At 44.9% G+C, this 20704-nt stretch overlaps 1 protein-coding gene across 2 annotated transcripts in view; it reads left to right on the top strand.

Annotated features, from left to right (window-relative positions):
• Positions 1 to 20704, top strand: part of LOC102446651 (vascular endothelial growth factor receptor kdr-like) — a 208490-nt gene that overhangs the window by 121910 nt on the left and 65876 nt on the right. For both annotated transcript variants that reach the window (XM_075940856.2, XM_075940855.2), the window contains exons 11-12: positions 3152 to 3266; positions 17577 to 17685. In XM_075940856.2, the coding sequence (XP_075796971.2) occupies positions 3152 to 3266; positions 17577 to 17685 (224 nt within the window). The remainder of the gene's footprint in view (positions 1 to 3151; positions 3267 to 17576; positions 17686 to 20704) is intronic.

Raw genomic sequence — 20704 nt, 5'->3', positions numbered from 1 at the left:
AGCAGAAGCTGTAGGAGGATTCCTGTGGGAAATGATCCACACCCCACCCTCCCTCATTTCCTGCTGTTGTCTCATTTCCGCTCCTTCTCTCTCTCACTGCTGTAGCTGGAGTCCCAGAGTGCTGTCATTGTTCACTCCAAGTCTAGCTGTGATTTGATTTGTTTCCTTTGAGCTCCTGCCTTACGCAGTTTTTTCAGGGAATTGTTACTTGCAAAGCCACTCAATGCACATTCCGACTATATTGTGCTGTAAGGAGACACCACTATTAGTACAGATTTATTGATCCAAAGCGTGTCCTGTGATCTCCTGGCACAAACAGTTTAGCCCCAATGTGCACTTTACACAGGCTGTCTTATCTATTGGGAGCCTGATTGTCACAAGAACCGCACCCACAACTCCTGAGCAAATCAGTGGAATATATGGGTATGCTGAACCTCTGAAAATCAGGTCAGATCTATTTTGCACCAAGTTTTACCTTCTATAATCCATTTCTGGTGCAATGGCCTCTAAGACTGAGGGCAGAAGTTCAGGCTCCCTGGTCATCCAAACCTTGGCATCTCTGCTGAAACAGCTAACATGGGAGTAGATTTCTGTCTTGTGTGTTGATTTTGCAATCTAGACCCCTCTCTCTTAGGATCTGAATTGAATGAACTACTCATCCATCAATCACGTGGAAACAATTTCCATTCACTTCCATCATGGGCTGGATTTAAATGGGCAACCATGTAAAAAAAAGATCCCTAACCAGCACAGATATCAGACCCCTGAGCCAGCCAGCCTTCTGAAGAGTGCCATCTGCGATGAAACTTCAGAACTAATAAGAAGAGCACCCTATTCTGTCTAATATCATTGAATCAAGACAATATAAAGCTGAAAGAGACTTTGAGATGTCATCTGGTCCAGCCCCCTTCACGGAGACAGAAGCAGATAACACTAGGCCATGGCTGACAGGTTTTTGCCCAACCTGTTCTTAAAAACCTGCAAAGATGGGGCTTCCACAACCTCCTTTGGAAGCATATTCCAAGGCTTAACCACCCTTAGAAAGTTTTCCCTAATATCTAATTTAAATCTTCTTTGCTTTAGATTAACCCCATTATTTCTTTTTTCTGCCTTCACCAGACATAGAGATAATTTTGATTCATTGTCCTCTTTATAACAGTCCTTAACATATTCAAAGTCTGTTATCAAGTCACCCTTAATGTGCTTTTCTCAAGACTAAACATGCCCAGTTTTTTTAACCTTTTCTCATGGGTCAGGTTTTCCAAAACTTGTATCACTTTTGTTGCTCTCGTCTGCATTCTGTCCAATTTGTCCATGTCTCCCAAAGCACACCACCCAGAACTGGGCACAATGCCTCAGCTGTGGCCTCACCAATATCACCTAGCACAGGACAATTACCTCCCGTGTGTTATGTATAACACTCCTGTTTATACACCCTAGGATGACATAAGCTCTCTTTGAATGTATGCAAACACATTACATTAATTTTCAGTCTGCTTTACTACTATGACTAGAAACTCTATTTCTTTTCCTTCTGTTGTCCTTAGTATTGTGGAAGAAAACATGCATCCGTTCTTGTCCCTTTCCCTCGCTTATTTATCCTACTTGAATTTTCTAGGTAGGGGTATTAAAAGTCATCATTCACCTCCCACTGTTTGAACGAGTGGGATTCCTAATTTCAGAATCTAACAGGAAGTGTCTGATATCTTTAATGAGTTATGACTATAATGATCTGCAGGTGTAGCTCCTGTTTTGCAAATCACAGTTTTATGATTGAATTTAATTTCCCCGTACTCTCTGTCTTTAGCGGTTTCATGGGGAGTGTAGAGTTTCTTAAGGAGGCTGCACTAGCTTGGGCCATGTTGGTTTAGTTCCCTGCTACTCCACAGACTTCCTGAATGAATTTAGGCCAGTCACCGAGCTTCTTGGTGCCTCAGTTATAATAAGGATTATAGCAATGTCCTGCCCCACAGCATTGCTGTGGCAATAAAAGGGGCTGTATAGATATTTAAAATGGATTATCAGACATGAGTTCAGGACTATCCAAAAATCTCAAGGACTCAGTTTATAGAAATATCACTTGCAGATCTTGGAGCATTGGGGATGTTTCACTGGTTGCCAGGCCGGCGATGTGTGGGGGATGGGGAGGGGGAACGGAGAGCAACTATCCCAGGTCCTGGCAAATTAAAGGGGCTTGGAGCTCCCAGCTGGACTGCTGGAACCCTGTGTGGTGTGCTACACCAGGTGGTGTGCTCCAGTCAGTGATAAGGGAGGGGCGGCCCAGGTGGCGTTGATGGCCAGCTGCCCTGGCCCCACCCCTTCCATCTGAGGCTCCGCCCCCTTCCAGGAATATAGAGCCACTCCCCCCATACCTTACCCAGGGACCAGGCGAGTCAGTCTGCTTGCCTTCTGGTTGCAGAATTCTGTTATTTATCATCTAACAGGACTATCTTACTATAAATACTCCTGCTCTGGTCTTTAGATACAGTTTTGAAACCATGCTGAAGCCAATCTGGTCTCTAACACTGTTTGACCAGCCATTGTGAATGGGACTCACCCACTTTCTTCTTAATGCATTCTAAAATAGAGTCCACATTTTAGACATGTGGTCTGGCTTGTTTAAGCCACATAAGAAAATGATTTAGCTGGATCAAAGTTTAACCCAAATTTAAACCTGACCCCAAAATGAGCATGAGATGTACTGATGGTCATTTCCACAAGGAGACAGTCTGTTATCATCAATAGTTTTTAAGAAATCTGGAGGCACTGCACAGATAGGCTACATGTACACTGTGGCAATATTTCAGGGTATCCCGCATATTAACAGCGCATCTGTTATTTCGAAATATAATGGTCTCACTATTCCAACATCCTTGTAAACCTTGTTCCATGAGGAGTAAGGGACATTTTGAAATAGCGGTTTATTTTGAAATTTGCCGCTGTGTAGACCGTACAAATTACGAAATAAGCTATTTTGAAATTGACTTGAAATAAGCTGCGCAATTTGCATCACTCAAATTGTGTAGCTTCTTTCGAGTTAGGGTGCAGTGTAGATGCAACCATAGAGATCACCTCTGTTTGAATGTTTCCTATACAGACTATGTACAGCAAGTTTTTGTTTTTCAATTTCACCCTCTCTTTCCATTTCCAGCTGCAGACAAGGTAGGCAAAGAATTGTCATTCAGCAAAACATCAGTGGGGCAGGCATGTCCACGGGCAACAAAATCGAGAGCATCGAGGAAAAAAAATATGAAGATAAAAAAAAGGTATGTCCCAGAGTAATGGGTTTCTTGGAGCAGCTACTGCACTCACACAGAGTAACTGTCTCTGCAGGGCCATCCTTATCTACATGCAGGATATGCAGTTGTGTAGGGCACCAAAAATGTTGGGGCACCATTGATTCTTAATGTCTCTGGTCTCTGGCTCTGCTTCTGCCAGAGAGGATCTGGGTAACTTAAAAGTGAAAAAGGCTGCCAGAGCTAGTAGCAGAACAATGAACATGTGAAAGAGCCTTCTCAATGGTAATGACACACACACACACACCCTGGGTTATACTGTTAGTTGCTGAATTTACTGTGTTAGTCTACAGGACCTTAATTTAGAATATGCTTTAAACCTATTTCATAAGGGTGTTGCTAAAGATTATAAAATTGCATCTCTAAAATATCATCATCTCCCCAGGCTGCCATCGGGCATAGGGGCACCAGTTTAATAATACTGTGTAGGGCCCTATACATCCTAAGGATTCCCTTGTCTCCTATATCTCAAGCGCTGCTTTTCCTAACTGCTGACATGCTTTAAATTCCACAGCCCTGGGATCATTTTTCAAATCTCTGCAATTTAGGAATGTTAGACTCTGGCAGTGATGTCATTTGCCCTGCTTAAAACTGTCCAAACACGTGCAGGTCAAAAACCTTTCAGTCTCAGTCAGTCTTGAGAAAATGTAAGGAGAGCTCTGTACAGGAGTGACTCGCACTCAGCTCTAAGCCCCCAGAATACTTCTCTCTTACCGAGCCCTTTGTATCTGGAATGCACTTCACCACCATGCTCACAGTACACCTGTGAAAGATGGAAGCATTATTATCCCCATAATAATCACCTCAACCTTTACATTCTCCTGAAAGCCCTTTTTAAATCTGCATTAGAGACAGCAGCACGAGGTGGCAGGCAGGAGCCGTTTCACCAGGGGAACCAGTTTAAAAACCAGCTCCCCATGCAGACTGGCTGCCTGCCACACCGTGCTGCTGCCTCTAATACAGAGGCAGCAGCACGGGATGCCAACAGCCCCTGTCCAGGGGGGTACTAGTTCCCCGCGGATAGAGGCTGGTCCCAGGCCACTATGGATGGAGGCTGCTTTGCAGCAGCCTCTCCTATCCCTCCCCCTACTGCTGCCTCTGTTAGAGGCAGCTGTAAGGGAGGCAGGTGGCACCACAGAGCTGGTGCTAGGGGGAACCAGCTTTTAACAAACCCGTTCCCCACGCATATCGGCTTCAGTCTGCCCCCTTCCCCCTCTGTACTACTGCTTCTCTATCAGAGGCAGCAGCATGGGGGCAGGGGTCAGGCAGATCTGGTGCTCATGGGGAGCCTGCTTAAAGCCAGCTCCTCATGGGCACCAGCTCCTGCTCCACCCCACCGCTCCCCCCGCTGCCTCTGATGTAGAAGCAGCAAAGGGGGGATGTGTGTAGTCAACAAGATTAACCGATAAGTCCTGGCTTCTTGGTTAATTGTGTAGTCGACTACAAGTTGACATCCCTAGTGCCTGCCCTTCATGAATATTCACCCTGTATTGCAGGCTCTGAGCTTGCTGTCAAAGCCATGCAGTTGAGCCTCCCTCTGTGGCTAAGCAGAGCCCCTTTTACTTCAATGGAGCACCAGCGCAGGTGTAAGTGTTGCCAGACAAGGAACAGATAGCAGGATCAGGGTAATAGTTTGAAGTGTTTGGGTCTGACAGACACCGGAGGGTATTTTGTGCTGGGGAAAAGTGCTCAGTTGGCAGCATCAAAGCCTTCCTCAGAGCAGAAATAGCATGGGCAGCACAGGGCACATTCTTTCCCCAGCCCCCAACCAGAACAGACCTTGTCTAGTACAGTTTCTGTGGCTCATTCAGTCCTTGGCATCCTAAGTCCATTGACAAAGGTGCTTTCTTTAATGATATCATCTGTCCAGTAGTCATGGGCTGAAACCACTGCCTCAGTTCCCATAAGCTTCTGCTCAACCAGCATTCCTCATTAAGCAGGATTCAGAGCAGTGAACCAAAAGCAGAAGGATCTTTGGCCCCCATCTCTTCTCCTGAAACAATCCGAAGCAGGATGGTCCAGTGATTAAGGAGTTAGACTTGGGCAAGTCACTTATCTCTGTGCATCAGATCCCTCTCTATAGGACTGGGATAATAGCAGTTTCCTCCTGACAGGCGGTGTTGTGAAGATAAATGTAGACAGATTAGTATAGATAGGTGTTCGGGTACATTATATAAAGTGCCTTAGCAAGGCCCTGTCTACAGTGGATATAAGTTTCATTGCTCAGGGATGTGAAAAAGTCAGCTCCCAAGGTGATGTAACCTACATCGACAGGATGATGAGCGATCACTCGTTGATGAGTATGATCATCTTCCATGGGAGTTATGGACTCTCAGGTGGCTGATAAGGCCAATCTTTGAACCACAATTTCTATTACTGTGAGGACAGATGTTTCCAGGTACATCAGGAGGTTGTTGATGACTAGAAGCCACTTTCCCCTTGCTCCTGCACCTCTTCTCCCCTTCAGCATGTCGGCAGGCAAATTCAAAATGCAGAGAGCCATTGCGTAGGACTTGTCTCCATTTTGAGCAATCCTGGGCAAGTGTCTCCCAGGAGTCAACGTCAATATTGCACTTCTTTAAGTTATCCGTTAGCAAATCCTTATAAGGCTTCCGTTGCCTTCCCACGTTATGGTATCATTCTTTCAGCTGAGAAAACAGGGGCTGTTTTGGGAGGCAATGATCTGGCATTTGAACAATGTGACCAGTCCAGCAAAGTTGCTGATGAAGGATCATTGGCTCAATACTGGTGGTCTTTGCCTCTTCTAGAACACTGATGTAAGTGCACCTGTCTTCCCATTTCATCTTCAAGATCTTGCAGAGGCAGTGTTGGGGATACCTCTCAAGGACTTTCAAGTGTTGTCTGTAGGTTGTCCAGCCTTCAGACCCATATAATAGTGTTGGGAGAATGACTGCTTGAGAGACAAAAAGTGTGGTGTCTGTTTTAATGTCATGATCTTAAAAAACCCTGTACCATAAACAAGCAAAGGCTGCACTGACACAGCTCAGACGATGCTGGATTTCCACATCAATATCTGCCCTGGATGAAAGACAACTTCCAAGGTAGAGAAAATTATCGACATTTTCCAGTGCCTCTCCATTGATTTTAATAGATGGGGTGCATGGTTCCTCATTTGGAGAGGGCTGATGGAGCACTTTGGTTTTCTTGATGTTGAGGGTGAGACCAAGACATCAGCAGACACGTTCAGGATAGCCTGAAGATCTTTCTCAGAGTGGGCAATAATACATCGACATAATGCAGTGTTTACATCATGCTGCATCCATGTGAGACCAGCTCCCACTAACAGCTTCCACCTCTCATTGAGGTGAATTAATTACATTGATGGGAGAATGTGCTCCTGTCAAGGTAGTGCATCTTCACCAGATGCAGTCACTCAACACCGCCACATGAATTGCAGTGATGGCGATTTAGCATGGTAGTGAAGAGAAGGATACATAGATCCAGCCTCCTCCACACAAGTTTATTTTTCTAAAGATGCCTCTTGTTGTTGTCTCGGTAAGAAAACTTCTTTTCTTCTTCTGGGATTATTAAAACAATTTTGCAGCTGTTGTTTGATCCCAGTTTGTGGTAGCCCTTTTCTGGCCTTTGTTGTTCTTTCTAGATTGCAGTCTTGCTGAAGTGTTTGTGTCTGTGTGCATTCCCAAGCTCTCAGCACACACCCTTTTTATGTACACATTTAAATGTCATTATTAAATGTTCATTAAAAGATACATTTATAAATTATATTATTTTACAATTTATTATTTGTTCTTTCATTTCTATCTCCCCCTGGCCCACTGGTTATAAAGTCATTCTGAGGTCTTTCCTAATAACTCGGTGTCTTGATTAAGATTTATTCTTATTAATAAGCTAGGTTTATGTGAATCTCAGATTTCAGCACTCTGTCTTCCAGCTTATATTGTGGACAATCCTACCCACCCCCTTTGTGAAGGCCAAGGCTATCTATGTTGAGTTAAGTGGAGCCTTTAGATGATAGAATACAAATGACAGAATTTTTAAAAGACACTGATGAAATCTTGTAGCCTTCAGACTTTTCCTTGTTTTTATCCACAGTTATTCCCACCAGAAATGAAACAGACAGGAAATAGACCAATCCATTCCCACCATGTCCTATCAAGTAATTCATCTGCATTTGACTAGCCAGAAGAAATAACAAAGATGTTGGAGACTGCCTTAACCCAGCTTTTATTGACTGTTATGAAGCTGGGATTAGCTGAAATTGGTTACTTTTCCTGTGTGGCTTGAGCATGTCCTGCCATAGTTGAATTGCTGCGAAGGGGAAGGTGAATTTTTCCTAGTCCCCAGCTTTTTGCTACATTCTGTCTCAGACTCCTTCCATTTCAGGCTCTTAAAAACCTGCAGAGAATCAAATTTCTACAGTGACATTTTTAAAACACTGCTCTAATATTTTAGGACCATGACTGCTGACAGTGCAGAAACCGCACACCCTCTAAATTCCTGGGGTTGCTGCCCTAAAATCAGACTTTTGCTCTCTATCAGATGCATGGAGTTTTGGACTTTAGTGATGGCATTCATGCATTTTTTTAAGCCCTGAGTTTTCCCTGAGTCATTAGCAAACCAATCACCCAGCAAGGTGCTAGAGAATTCTGGGCTGCTAGAAATGATATTTTCCAGTTGAGACATCCAGCCATCTCATAATAATGTCTTGCAAGGATCACTAAGTGTCTTGCACACACAAATCAAGGCAGTCTCGTGTTATCTTTGTGGGTTGTAAAGCTTTTGTTATTATTCCTTTTCACAGATGGATGAGGGGAATTCCAAGGGTGCACGATACAGGAATGAAGTTGCAGGGGAGTTTGTCAGCTGAACAATTAAGGAGACATTTTAAAAACATGACCCCGCCTGCATGCACATTTCCAATGAGCTTCCAAAATCAGCAACAGGTTTGTCTGTAGGGCAGGGCAGTGTGAACAGTCAGGCTACGTCTACACTGCAAGTTTGTTGGCAGAGAGTATGCTAATGAGGTGCTCATTAGCATTTGTCGCACTGTCATTTGTATATCTATGCTGATGCTTTTTGCACAAGAGGTTTTTGTGCAAAAACAAGCAGTTTTGCACAAAAAAATTTTGCACAAAAAACCCTTTTGCGCAAGATCCCTTATGCCTCAAAAAAGGAGGTATACAGGATCTTATGCTAAAGGGGGTTTCTGTGCAAAATGGACCCGTCTACAGTGCTTGTTTTTGCGCAAAAACCTCTTGTGCAAAAAGCATCGGCAGAGATATGCAAATGACAGCACGATAAATGAGCACCTCATTAGCATACTGTCTGCCAATGAATACCTGCAGTGTAGACGTAGCCGTCGTATGCCTGATTTCTGGCTCTGTCATCCAAACTCCAGGAAGCCAATTGTAAGCTCTGGCTTATGCAGCGGGCAGTTCACAGCCCTTTCCTGAGCGCTCCTGTTTGCAGGGCAATGTGTAGCTGTAATGTCCCTTTGAGTGTCTTAACCTGCTTCCCACAGAGCCCGGTGAGCTCCAAGGAGCCAAGCCAAGGGCCACCCTTCCCACTTTCAGTTGGTTGGTTGGTTTGTGAACCCCAGGGAGAGAGGCAAAAATAGTCTCCCCACTCCTGCACAACACAGGGCCTGCTAGCATGCTTGGGATGCTCTAGGAGTATGGGAATGCTCCAGACCCAGTCAGCCCCCTAGGGCTAGGGCCAGTCAAGGTTACTCACAGCAGAGGTGGGTCTAACAAGGCAGCGGTAGTGCCTGTGGTGATTGTACATGCCTAGAGCAAATAGCACTGGCTTCCTTGCTCCAAATGACAGCTGCTAATTAACCTGGTGGTCTTCCCAGAACCACCACAAGCTAATAGACTGCCAGGCCTTTAGAGCAACGATGCACCATTCCGTCATTTTCCAAACAAAGCGTGATTGTCAGCCCCCGATAGGAGTGGCCAGCAGTACAGTTTGGTACAGACTATTGTATATGAAAGGGCCCTCGGGGGTAAGCCAAACAATCACATGATGCATAAATCACCAGTGAGAGAGTTTTATTTAATCCCATGTTTATAAACATGATGATAGTGCTTTGTGCTTATTCAGCATCTTTCATCTGAGAATCTCATAGCTCTTTACAATCAGGAAGCCTCCCAACACACCTGTGAGATAGGAAAGCATTATGGTCATTGTACAGAGAAACTGAGCCATGGAAAGATTAAATGAGTCGCCCAAGGACACAGAGCTAATCATTCACAGAGCTGAGAACAGAACTTGGCAGTCTTCAGTCAACTTCCTGACCATATATCTAATCACTAGTCCTTAAACCTTTCTGTATTGGCTTTTAAATGAACATGCTAAAATCTGACTAGAACAGTTAAGAGAGCAGCTTTAACAAAGAAACAGAGGTATGATACAATTGCCCTCCGACTGGCTGAATAAAGAGCTAACTGAATAAATTCTATGATGGATTTCAAGTGCAGCTCTTGCTAATTTCATCTTTCTCCAGCCATCTCCTTTCCCCTTCTCCTCCCCCCCACCCAATTTCCCTACCTGCTACCAGCATTAGACAGCTGATCACTTTTTCACCCTCTTTCTCTCCTTCTCATCCTGGCCCACATGTAACTAATGGAGCAAAAGAGAGAAGAATTGTTAACTAGAGCCAGAAGAGGGAGGGATGAGACCAAAGAACTGAAAACAAAGGATAGAAAAAATTATTTATTTTTCTTGGCTCCAGCTTACTCAAGCATAAAGAAAAAGCTGAGTACACTGTACTTGCTACAAAATGTCTTAGGACACTCGTGTTGTGTGACTGTGGAATGCATCTTGGCTGCCCCTAAAATAGCATCTTCTTTTTTTCAGTCGGTGCAGACACATTACACAGTTAAACATATGGAATGTATTGAACTATTCCTGTCCATTTTTTTCCCCTAGCAGTGTCTTCTTGTACTTGCCTTAGCTGTTATTTAGAGAGCTTTTCTTTTGTGATTAGATTTTAAACTTAATTCATTAACTAGCTCTTACAACAATTATTTATTAGTTAATTATGTGTCACTTGGATGAAAGGGGCTGCATGACTCAGACTATGTCTAGACTTCAGGCTTCTTTCAGAAGAAGCTTTTGTGGAAGAGATCTTCTGAAAAAACGTCTTCTGAAAGAGAGCCTCTCCCCACAAAAGCACATCAAAAAAGTGATTTGCTTTTTCAAAAGACAGTGTCCACACTAAATGGATGCTATCTCACATTTAAGCGGTGATTACTATGGATGGAGTGGCCACCAGGGCACTTGTGCTTTTTCCTCTTTCCTCTTCTTTCAAAAGATCTCCCTCTTCCCCGTCCACACACGCTTTTTTCCGAAAGAGTTCTATTGGGAAAAGGCTTCTTCCTTGTAGAAAGAGGTTTACCAATGTCGGAAAAACCCTTCTGTTCTTTCGATTTTCTTTCGAAAGAACGAGATTGCAGCGTGGACATAATTGAAGTTTTTTTTGAAAAATGGCCATTTTTCCAAAAAAACTCTGTCGTGTAGACATACTCTCAGGGATTATGTAAGAGACAATGAACCCTTCTGTGGTGTGGGTTGAAAACCAGCCCAAGCAGGTCAGAAATTGTTCTTCTCTGGACAGCATTTAGTGGGCTCTGTGTAGTGGTTGATGGGGGAGTTTCAAGCCAACTCCCTCTGCAAAAGTATCCGAAGTACAACTGTTACTGCAGTATCTTGTCATTGATAACTTATGCCCAGTCTTGGCAGAGGTGCAAAGGCTTCATTGGACACACAGCTGAATTGCTAGTCACGCTGGCAAGGGGCAACATGTTGGGGAAGCTTGAACTGAGTGGGCTGCCACAGAAGGACACCAGAAAACTATGATCTCTCAAGTATCAAATTGCCACCTTTCATCAGCATCAACATCATAACGAATGTGTGCCCTTTCAAAGTAATTGATGATTTGGCTTCGCTAAAACGCAGCAGAGAACACTGTATTCTATCTGAAAAGTTCTGTTCAGAGGAAAATAGGGGGAAAGTTTGGATCCAGCAGATGACTGCATGGCCAGGACACTTCTAGTCCTGGTACAATTTTCCTGGTCTGTCTTTGGTAATTGAATACATTAAGCATAGAAATGAAGAAATGGAGGGGACTCACTGGATCATTTAGCTCTTCCCTGCAACCAATGTAGGATCATTCCATTAGACCCTTCAATGCTTTCCCCCTGGTTCCTTTTCAGACTCCTCAGGTGACAGGTCTTCATCTTCAGAGGTGACTCCAGTCCAACGGGCCTCACTGTTAGGCCTCCATTCCCCTGTGTTACCTATATGTTTTCATTTGCTCAGTTTCATTCCACTCCCCACATTCACCCTCCTTTTGTGCATTGTCCTTTTGTGCATTTTTCTTATACATTCAAATTATTTTAATTCAAAAAGGATGGAATCAGTCTCCTAATTTCCACCTGTGGTTCCTGGCCAACCACAGACATGTTTAATGGTGGTGATGTTTGTTCAGCCTGTTTTTTTTTTTTTTTTTTTTTTTTTTAACCGTATAGGACAACAGCTGATGAACATCTGTGGAAATGTCTGCATTATGTATGAAGTGATTCTTTTTAGTCATCTGGGTTAACAGGAGTTACTAGAAGAACCTGTTGGCTGCCAAGTTTGTCAATAGCCTCTTCAAAAGCAGTGCTGGCTTCCTAACCACTCTTCTCAGGTTCAGCCTGGTAGATTTTGCTGAGGGAAAGACAAAGCTGTCTGATTTTACTAGGGGTGGGGTTGAGGGATTTGTGCACACTGGTTTGTATGTTTCAGAGCATTGTTTTATTGGAAACTGAAACAAGATTAGGGCAGTCTGGCAATTGAGAGCTTTATTTAAGATGCTGCAAAGATAATTGGACTCCTGATCGCAGGGATTTCCCCAGAAGCATAAAGCCAAAGTGAAAAGCTGGTGCATAATGGTTTCAAGGGATTCACCTTATTAAAACAAAATCACTTTGAATCCTTCATTTCCCCACTGAAATCCTGTCCATTTCTCTGTTGAATGCTGCTGTTGTGAAAGCCACTTTTTGGAGGGCTTCTTGAGATATTCTTTTTAAGACAACACACTAAGCTGAGGGCTTATGTGCCGTATCTAAAGTATACAACACTCATCACCATGGTACCTGAGTGCATCAAAAGCAAACAGGGAAATCTGCTACTCTCGCTTCATCATTCAGTAAGAGTGCATCTATACCGCAGTGTTATTTCAGAATAACTAACGTTATTCCGACATACCTTAGTGTGTGTCTACATACAAGCATTTATTTCAAAATAATCTTGAAATAAAGTCGAGCTGGAGGTCTTCTTCCTCTGACTCCTGTAACCCTCATTTTACAAGGAGTAAGGGAAGTTGGAGGAAGAGGGCTCTACCTCGGACTTCCTGTTGTGTAGACAGCGCCAAAAGCTGAAATGAGCTATTTTTAGTTAAGCTACACAATTGACATAGCTGAAGTTGTGTAGCTTATTTCGGTGTTAGCCCTGATCTGTGGACGTGCCCTAAGACTAGCTCAAGAAATTCTCCCAGACTGGAAGAACAGAGACCGTTTCCTGATCCCTCCAATTACCTGCACATCTAAGCACTTCCTTGATAAATGACATCTGCATAACAAGCCCTGCAGTGAATTGAATCCAGTCATCTTCTCTCCTCCTTTCCCTGCTATGGGGCTTTTCCTTGAGATATAGAAACAAATTTGTAAATCCTATATTCTTGGCAGGCAGGTGAACAGTAAGATTTCATGGCAGTTTTCCCAAGCATGGCATTGTTCCCCTTGGTGCTCTTGCCAAATTCCATTATGGGTAATTACGTTCTCCCTACCTGCAACTCTCTCTCCCCTTGCCATTTTCAGTGGCTCACACACAGTGAGGCTCTGAGCTGTCGAACAGCAGTCCAGTTTCATCCCAGAGGTAGCTGACTTCCAGTCCCATCTGCAGCAATACCTGCGAGGGATGTTCGATATCGTGTAATTGAATAGTCATGTAACTACAGGCAGTCCCCAGGTTACGTACAAGATAGGGACAGTAGGTTTGTTCTTAAGTTGAATCTGTATGTAAGTCGGAACTGGCATCCAGATTCAGCCACTGCTGAAACTGATCAGTTTCAACAGCGGCTGAATCTGGATGCCAGTTCTGACTTACATACAGATTCAACTTAAGAACCCCAAGCGTCCCCAAGTCAGCTGCTGCTGAAACTGATCAGCGGCTGATTCCAGGAAGCCGGGGGCAGAGCAACTCTGCCTCGGGCTTACTGTAGTCAGCTGCTAGTCAGTTTCAGCAGTAGCTGGCTTGGGGATGCCTGGGGCAGAGCAGCTGGGGTGCTGCTGGGTTGCTCCAGTAGCGCCGCTCCTCGGCGCTATTGGACCAACCCAGAAGCACACCAGCTGCTCTGCCCCAGGCATCCTGATTCAGCCGCTGCTGAAACTGACCAGCAGCAGCTGAATCAGGACACCTGGACCAGAGCAGCTGCGGTGCTGCCGGGTTAGTCCAGTAGCGCCGAGGAGTGGCGCTGCGGGACCAACCCAGCAGCGCCCCAGCTGTTCTACCCCAGGTGTCGTGGGCAGAAAAGCCTGGTCTGCTGGGGGGGAGGGGGCACTAGCTGCGTCCCCCCCCCCCCAGCAGACCAGGGAGACGTGGAGCAAAGCCGCGGAGGACGCCCGCAGCGGGACAGCCACGGCGCGCCTGGGCTGTCCCGCTGCGGGCGTCCTCCGAGGCTTTGCTCCCCGTCTCCCTGGTCTGACCAGCAGACCAAGGAGACGGGGAGCAGCTTTTCTCACCCCGGAGAACACGGGCGGCGCGACCGCGGCTCATCTGGGCTTCCTGCCGCTCCCGTCCTCCGGGGGGAGAAAAGCCCTGTTCATAACTGCGGATCTGACATAAGTCGGATCCGCGTAACTCGGGGACTGCCTGTATATGAAATCTTAGGGTATGTCTACACTACCCTCCTAGTTCGAACTAGCGGGGTAATGTATGCATACCGCACTTGCTAATAAAGCCCGGGATTTGAATTTCCCGGGCTTCATTAGCATAAGCGGGGAGCCGCCATTTTTAAATCCCCGCTGCTTCAAACCCCGTGCAGCGCGGCTACACGGGGCTCGAACTAGGTAGTTCGGACTAGGGTGCCTATTCCGAACTACCGGTACACCTCGTTTCACGAGAAGTAACGGTAGTTCGGAATAGGAACCTAGTCCGAACTACCTAGTTCGAGCCCCATGTAGCCGCGCTGCACGGGGTTCGAAGCAGCGGGGATTTAAAAATGGCGGCTCCCCGCTTATGCTAATGAAGCCCGGGAAATTCAAATCCCGGGCTTCATTAGCAAGTGCGGTATGCATACATTACCCCGCTAGTTCGAACTAGCGGGGTAGTGTAGACATACCCTTAGTGGTTACATGACCATTCAATAGTCCCCAGGGGCGTGGCTGGCAGCTAGTGCATTCTGGCCCCACTCCCAGGGAGTCCCCTGCCACCCGAGGCTGCTGCCCTGAATTAGAGGCAGCAGCGTGGGGTTCCAGGCAGGAGTTGTCCATGAGGGGAGCCAGTTTAAAAACCAGTTCCCTGCACAGACCAGCTGCCTGCTGCCTTGCACTGCTGCCTCTGTATCAGAGGCAGTAGCACAGGGTACAGCAGTCACTGTCTGTGGGGTGTCCAAGCTCCCCGCAATCAGAGACTGCTCCAACTATATTCACCTGTGATTAAATCGCTTTACCCATGATGGCATCCACATCCCACAGAGCAGCCCCTGCCTGCAGGAAGCTTCGACCCCCTGCAGACGAGGGCTGCTGCTACAAAGCAGCCTCTGTCTGTGGGGGGGGAGGGGCAGGCTTGCATTGGACAGAGGCTGCTCCCTGGTGTGCAGAGTAGCCTGTGTCTGTAGGGAGCTCAGACCCACCGTGGACAGAGATTGTTCTGCAGCAGTCTCCCCTGCCCACCCCCATCCCAAATGTATGAGGCAGCAGTGCATGGGGGAGGGAACAGGCAGCACTGAGGAGCTGGTGCTGGGGGGGAAACCAGATTTTCTGCAAGCTCCCCTTCAGCATCAGCTTCTGCTTGTCCCTCCCCTTGCTGCCTCTGTAGGAGGCAGTAGTGAGGGAGTGGGGAGGCAGGAGCATCTGGTGCTCATGTGGAGGTGTCTTTAAAGCCAGCTCCTCACAGGTTTCAGCTCCTGCTCCCCTCCCCCTTGCTGCCCCTCTATCAGAGGCAGCAAGGCGTGGCAGCGGGGAGGGGGGAAATGCATGTAGTTGACAAGATTAAACAATAACCCTAGGCTTATCAGTTAATCCTATAGTCATCTGCATGATCACATCCCTAATTCCTTCACATATAGTTTGGGAGATTTTTTTTTAAAATCTCATTTGAAGAAGTGGGTTTTGCCCTCATGATTCTCTCTCTCTCTCTCTCTCTTTATATATATATATATATATATATATATATAAAGTTTTTCCTGTCAGACAACAGAGTTTTCCTGTTGGACGACAGAATGCCATAATCACATCTTCAATATCAACAGATTCTCTCAGCAAACCAAATGTGGCCAGAGAGAGGGGGGTAGGTAAGCGTAGCAAGAAGAGGGCATAGCCAGTGTGTGTGTGTTAGTCTCTAAGCCCTGGTCTATATTAGGGAGTTATTTCAAAATAACCCCCACTTATTTTGAAATAATAAGCAGTGTCCACACTACCAAGGCCGTTAATTTGGAAATAACAGGCTGCTTATTTCAAAATTGATACTCCTGCTTTCCTTGGGGAATAATCTTATTTTGAAATAGTTATTTCAGGAGTTATTATTTTGAATTTAGTTATTTCAAAATAATTTCCTAGAGTAGACATGCCCTGAGGTGCCACAGGATTATTCATTTTTAACAATTCAGATTAACACAGCTACCCTTCTGAGACTGTATAAATATAAGCTCTGATAATAATGCAGATGATATTGGTCCTGGTTCAGAATTAGGGCCATTATTGTTAATGGGGAGGAGGAAGGGCCTTATGAAAAGAATGCACAAAGAACTTTCCCTGATTGGTGTGATTTCATTCCCATGAAATGTCTGTTTACACATCAGAAGAAATGAAGTGCAGTGACAGCATTTGGGCACTCATACCCTTGCTGTGTTGGAGGCCAAGGGAATTGAATGTATTTCCTCTACAAACCCACCTCTAAACTGGATTTTTCCCCTGTGTTTGCTTAACTACAGCACAGGACGTCTCCATAAGAAACAAAGACTTTTTCATGAGGCCCCTCCATTTGAAATCCAGCTTGCTGTCATAGCAAGGTTGGAAATGTCTTCTAGGTTTTCTGTTATTCCCATCTAAATTTCACAAGGTCTAATATTTTCCTCAGGGTCAGAGGAGAGACTTGTTATGTTGAGTCAGCCTCTGACCCAAGGAAATGCCACAAGAACAAGCTAAACACCATCAGAGACTGAGCCATGTGCTTTCTTACCCTAATGGAATATCACTGCGAAGCATACTTCTCAAATGTCCTTCATTTCGAGGGGCATGACTCTTTTTTGGTTTCAGAGTTACCAAGTGTCCACACAAAGTTTGGTGTTCTCTCCTCTTTGCCGTTGACAAGAATTTAGAGCTGAAATAATTAATCATGAATGTGAAGTTGTAGGAAAAGTTACTGGCACTGATTAAAAGAAGCCCTCTGTACTTTCAGGTTCTTGCATGATTTTTTCACTTCGGGTGTGTCTAGACTACATGGCTCCGTCGACAGAGCCATCTAAATTAGTTTATTCGGCATAGTCAAAGAAGCGAGGCATACCGGAGTGGTCGACAAAGGCTTCTTTTGTTGACCACGCCGCATCTGGACTGCCACGCTGTGCCGGATCATCTGATCGTCAGCACAGCACGGTGGCCATGTTTATTTTAATGAAGCGAGGATTATTTAAATCCCCGCTTCTTTGACTATGCCAGGTAAACTAGTTTACATGGCTCCGTCGATGGAGCCATATAGTCTAGACATACCCTTAGGATCTATATCCCACACTATGCCCCACAGGAATTCTGCAAAGAGAAGCCTTGTTTGTAGTGAGAGAGAGGGAAGGGGAGAAATTTCAGGGGGTGGGAAAGGGAAGTGAACTGACTGACAAGGGAAGTGAGATAAGGGAGATGGGAGAGAAACATTTGCCTGGTGTTAGGCTTCATTCATCAACAGGGATTCCTTTTGTTAACTGTTTTTTCTATCATAAAATACAGTTCTGTCATCTACAATATTTATAGTCCTTTCCCTCTGCACCACAATGGATCCACTAAAAACAAACTGCTTTTTTTTCTTCCCTTTGCTTGGCAGATGATAAGCAAGCTGACTATAGAACATAGCAATACATCAGGGATTTATTACTGTGTGGCTTCAAACAAGATTGGCAAAGAGGAGAGAAGCATCAAGTTCTATGTCTCAGGTAAATAACAGGCTGTACAGATGATTGGTGCTTGCTTTATAAAGGCTTGGTTGCACTGTGATCAATTGTTCTCCATAGCACATGTACTATACACTTCTAAAGTCTGTGGACGATTCCAAGTTGAGAGGGGATGCAAGTGCTTTGGAGAATCGGATCAAAATTCAAAATGATCTGTATGAATAGGAGAAATAGTCGGAAGTAAATAGGATGGAATTCAATAAGGACAAATGTGAAGTACTCCACTTAGGCTATGTCTAGACTACATTCCTTTTGAAAAAGGAATGTAAATTAGGCAAATCGAAAGTGCAAATGAAGCGTGGATTTAAATATCCCCCACTTCATTTGCATATTTGCATCTGAGCGCTTTTTCAAAAAAGGCTTTTTCAAAAGTGAAAGCACAGTCTAGACACAGTTCTTTTTAAAAAAACCTTTTTTGAAAGAACCTGTACTCCTCATTTTTTCAGGAGCACGGGTTCTTTCGAAAAAGGGGGGGAGTTTGAAAGAACTGTGTCTAGACTGCGCTTTCACTTTCGAAAAAGCCTTTTTCGAAAAAGCGCTCGGATGTGAATATGCAAATGAAGCATGGGATATTTAAATCCGTGCTTCATTTGCACTTCCAATTTGTCTAATTTACATTCCTCCTTTGAAAGGGGAATGTAGTTTAGGTGTGCCCTTAGGAAGGAACAATCAGTTGTACCCGTACAAAATGGGAAATGGCTGTCTAGGAAGGTGTACTTCAGAAACAGATCTGGGGGCTCATTTTGGATTACAAATTAGACATGAGTCATCAGTGTAATTGTTCTATAAAAAAGCAAACTTAATTCTGGGCTGTGCTGGTATTAGTCAGAGTGTGGTAAGAAAGGCTTGAGAAGTGATTCTTCCACTCTGCCACACACTGATTAAGCCTCAAATGGAAAATTGCATCCAGTTCTGGACACCACATTTCAGGAAAGATGAGGATAAATTAGAGAAAGTCCGAGAAGAGCAACAAAAATGATTAAAAGTCAAGAAAACATGAGTATGGCTGGGATTCAATCACTGGTATTTTTAGTAAAAGCCATGGACATGTCATGGGCAAGAACCAAACAAATCACAAGTACTTAAGTACTGTAACTTGTCTGTGACTTATACCATAAATACCCATGAATGAATCTTAGGGGTGAGAGCCCAGGGGGTTTGCAAAACCAGCTGTGAGGGGAGTCCTAGGGAGCCCTGGCACCAGCTGTAGGACTCTTGCGACCCACAGCCCCTACCTGCCGGGGGGAAGCCTCAGGGGTCCTCCTATCATTCTAACCACCATGGGGAGGGAAGACCTAGGGTACCCACTGCTGCTCCAGCCACCATGAGGGAGAAAGCCATAGGGAACCAGTGGCTGCTCCAGCTACTGCTGGGGAGGGAGCGTGGAAGGCCAGCCTCTGTTCCAGTCACTACAGGACCACTGCCAAGAGTCACTGAGCTGCAGCTGATCCTGCTGCCCCTGGAATCTTGCTCAGGTGGTCCCCAGATCCATCCACATTGACCACTGCTTGGCCAATATATGACTTCCATAACCTCTGTGACAGACACAGAGCTCTACCTGGGTGTGTTTAATCTAGAGAAGAGAAGACCAAGAGGGGACATGATAACAGTTTTCAAGTACATGAAAGGTTGTTACTAAGAGGAAGAGGGAAAATTATTCTCCTTAGCATCTGAGGACAGGAGAAGAAGCAACAGGTTTAATTGGAACAAGATCGGTTTAGGTTGGACATTAGGAAAAACTTCCTGCCTGGATGGTTATGCGCTGGAATAAATTGCCTAGGGAGGTTGCGGAATCTCCATTTTCAGAGCAGGTTAGACAAACATCTGCCAGGAATGATCTAGATAATGCTTAGTCCTGCCTCGGGCATAGGGGACTGTACTAGATGACTTCTCAAGGTTCCTTCTAGTCCTATGATTCTGTGTCCTCTGAGGGGACCAAAAAGGATCAACTGGTTTAATCTCCAGCAAAAGCTTTAAATTAGACATTAGGAGAAAACTTTCTAACTACAAGGGTAGCTAAGCTATGGAATAGGCTTCCAAGGATGGTTGTGAAATCCCTGTCACTGGAGGTATTTAAGAACAGTTTGGACAAACACGTGTAAGGGATAGTTCAGATTACTTTGGTCCTGCCTCAGCGCATGTGACTGAACTTGATGACTTCTCAAGAGCTCTTCCAGCTCTAGTTTTCTAAGATTCTTTATTATTTCTCCAAATCACACAAATCCAAGCCCATATCTCTTTAATCTCTTAGTGCAGAATTCCTTTGCAGGGAAATCAGAATGTTCTACACCCTGGCATATTGGACTGACTCTTTAAACAGATTACTCTTAACTGTGTCCTCTCCCTTCCGCATTCTCTCTCTGGGCAGGAATTTACACTGAAATGGCAAATTTTAAACAAATAGTGCAGAAGCTTCAAATGTCATATTCTCAACCAGCAAATGGATTCTGAGAATAAAGCTCTCCAGTCAGGGAACACAGACGCACTATGTGACCTGCTCATTCAAAACAATTCAACTGCTGAGTGTTGAATTCGTGCAATATATTGCTCAGGAAGGAGAGCAAGGCCCAGTAGTCATTTCTAGAAATCATCCAGGAATCATTCCTAAAAGCAGATCTCCCTGAAAGCATCCCAGTCTGTCCAGGGACACACGAAAAGGCAAAATTCACTGACTAAATTATCCAGTATGAATCCCTTACAACAAGGAATATTACAATAGCAATAGCCCTATGTGCTGCAGGGACTCATACATTGTGTCTTTAAGAACATGACTGTGAAGTATGTCCGTACATTTTTAAATAAGGGTAACGAGGAATGTGTGCATCAAACCTTGCTGCCATTCCTGTTATCTACAGGTGCTGCGATGAAAAAAGTCACCAACGATAATTCAGTTGGTGCAGGTTCAGAGTCTCCCTGTTACGACTCATTTATGCTGGCCTGGTGACATACAGGAGCTATAAAAGGATGCCTATGACCCCCAGAGAATTTCTCCAATGCAGGA

Source organism: Pelodiscus sinensis, chromosome 13, assembly GCF_052426305.1.
Source record: "Pelodiscus sinensis isolate ZL-2025 chromosome 13, ASM5242630v1, whole genome shotgun sequence".
In the NCBI taxonomy this organism is placed as follows: Eukaryota; Metazoa; Chordata; order Testudines; family Trionychidae; genus Pelodiscus; species Pelodiscus sinensis.
Note: the sequence above shows the minus strand (reverse complement) of the source record. Positions and strands in the feature narration are given on the sequence as shown.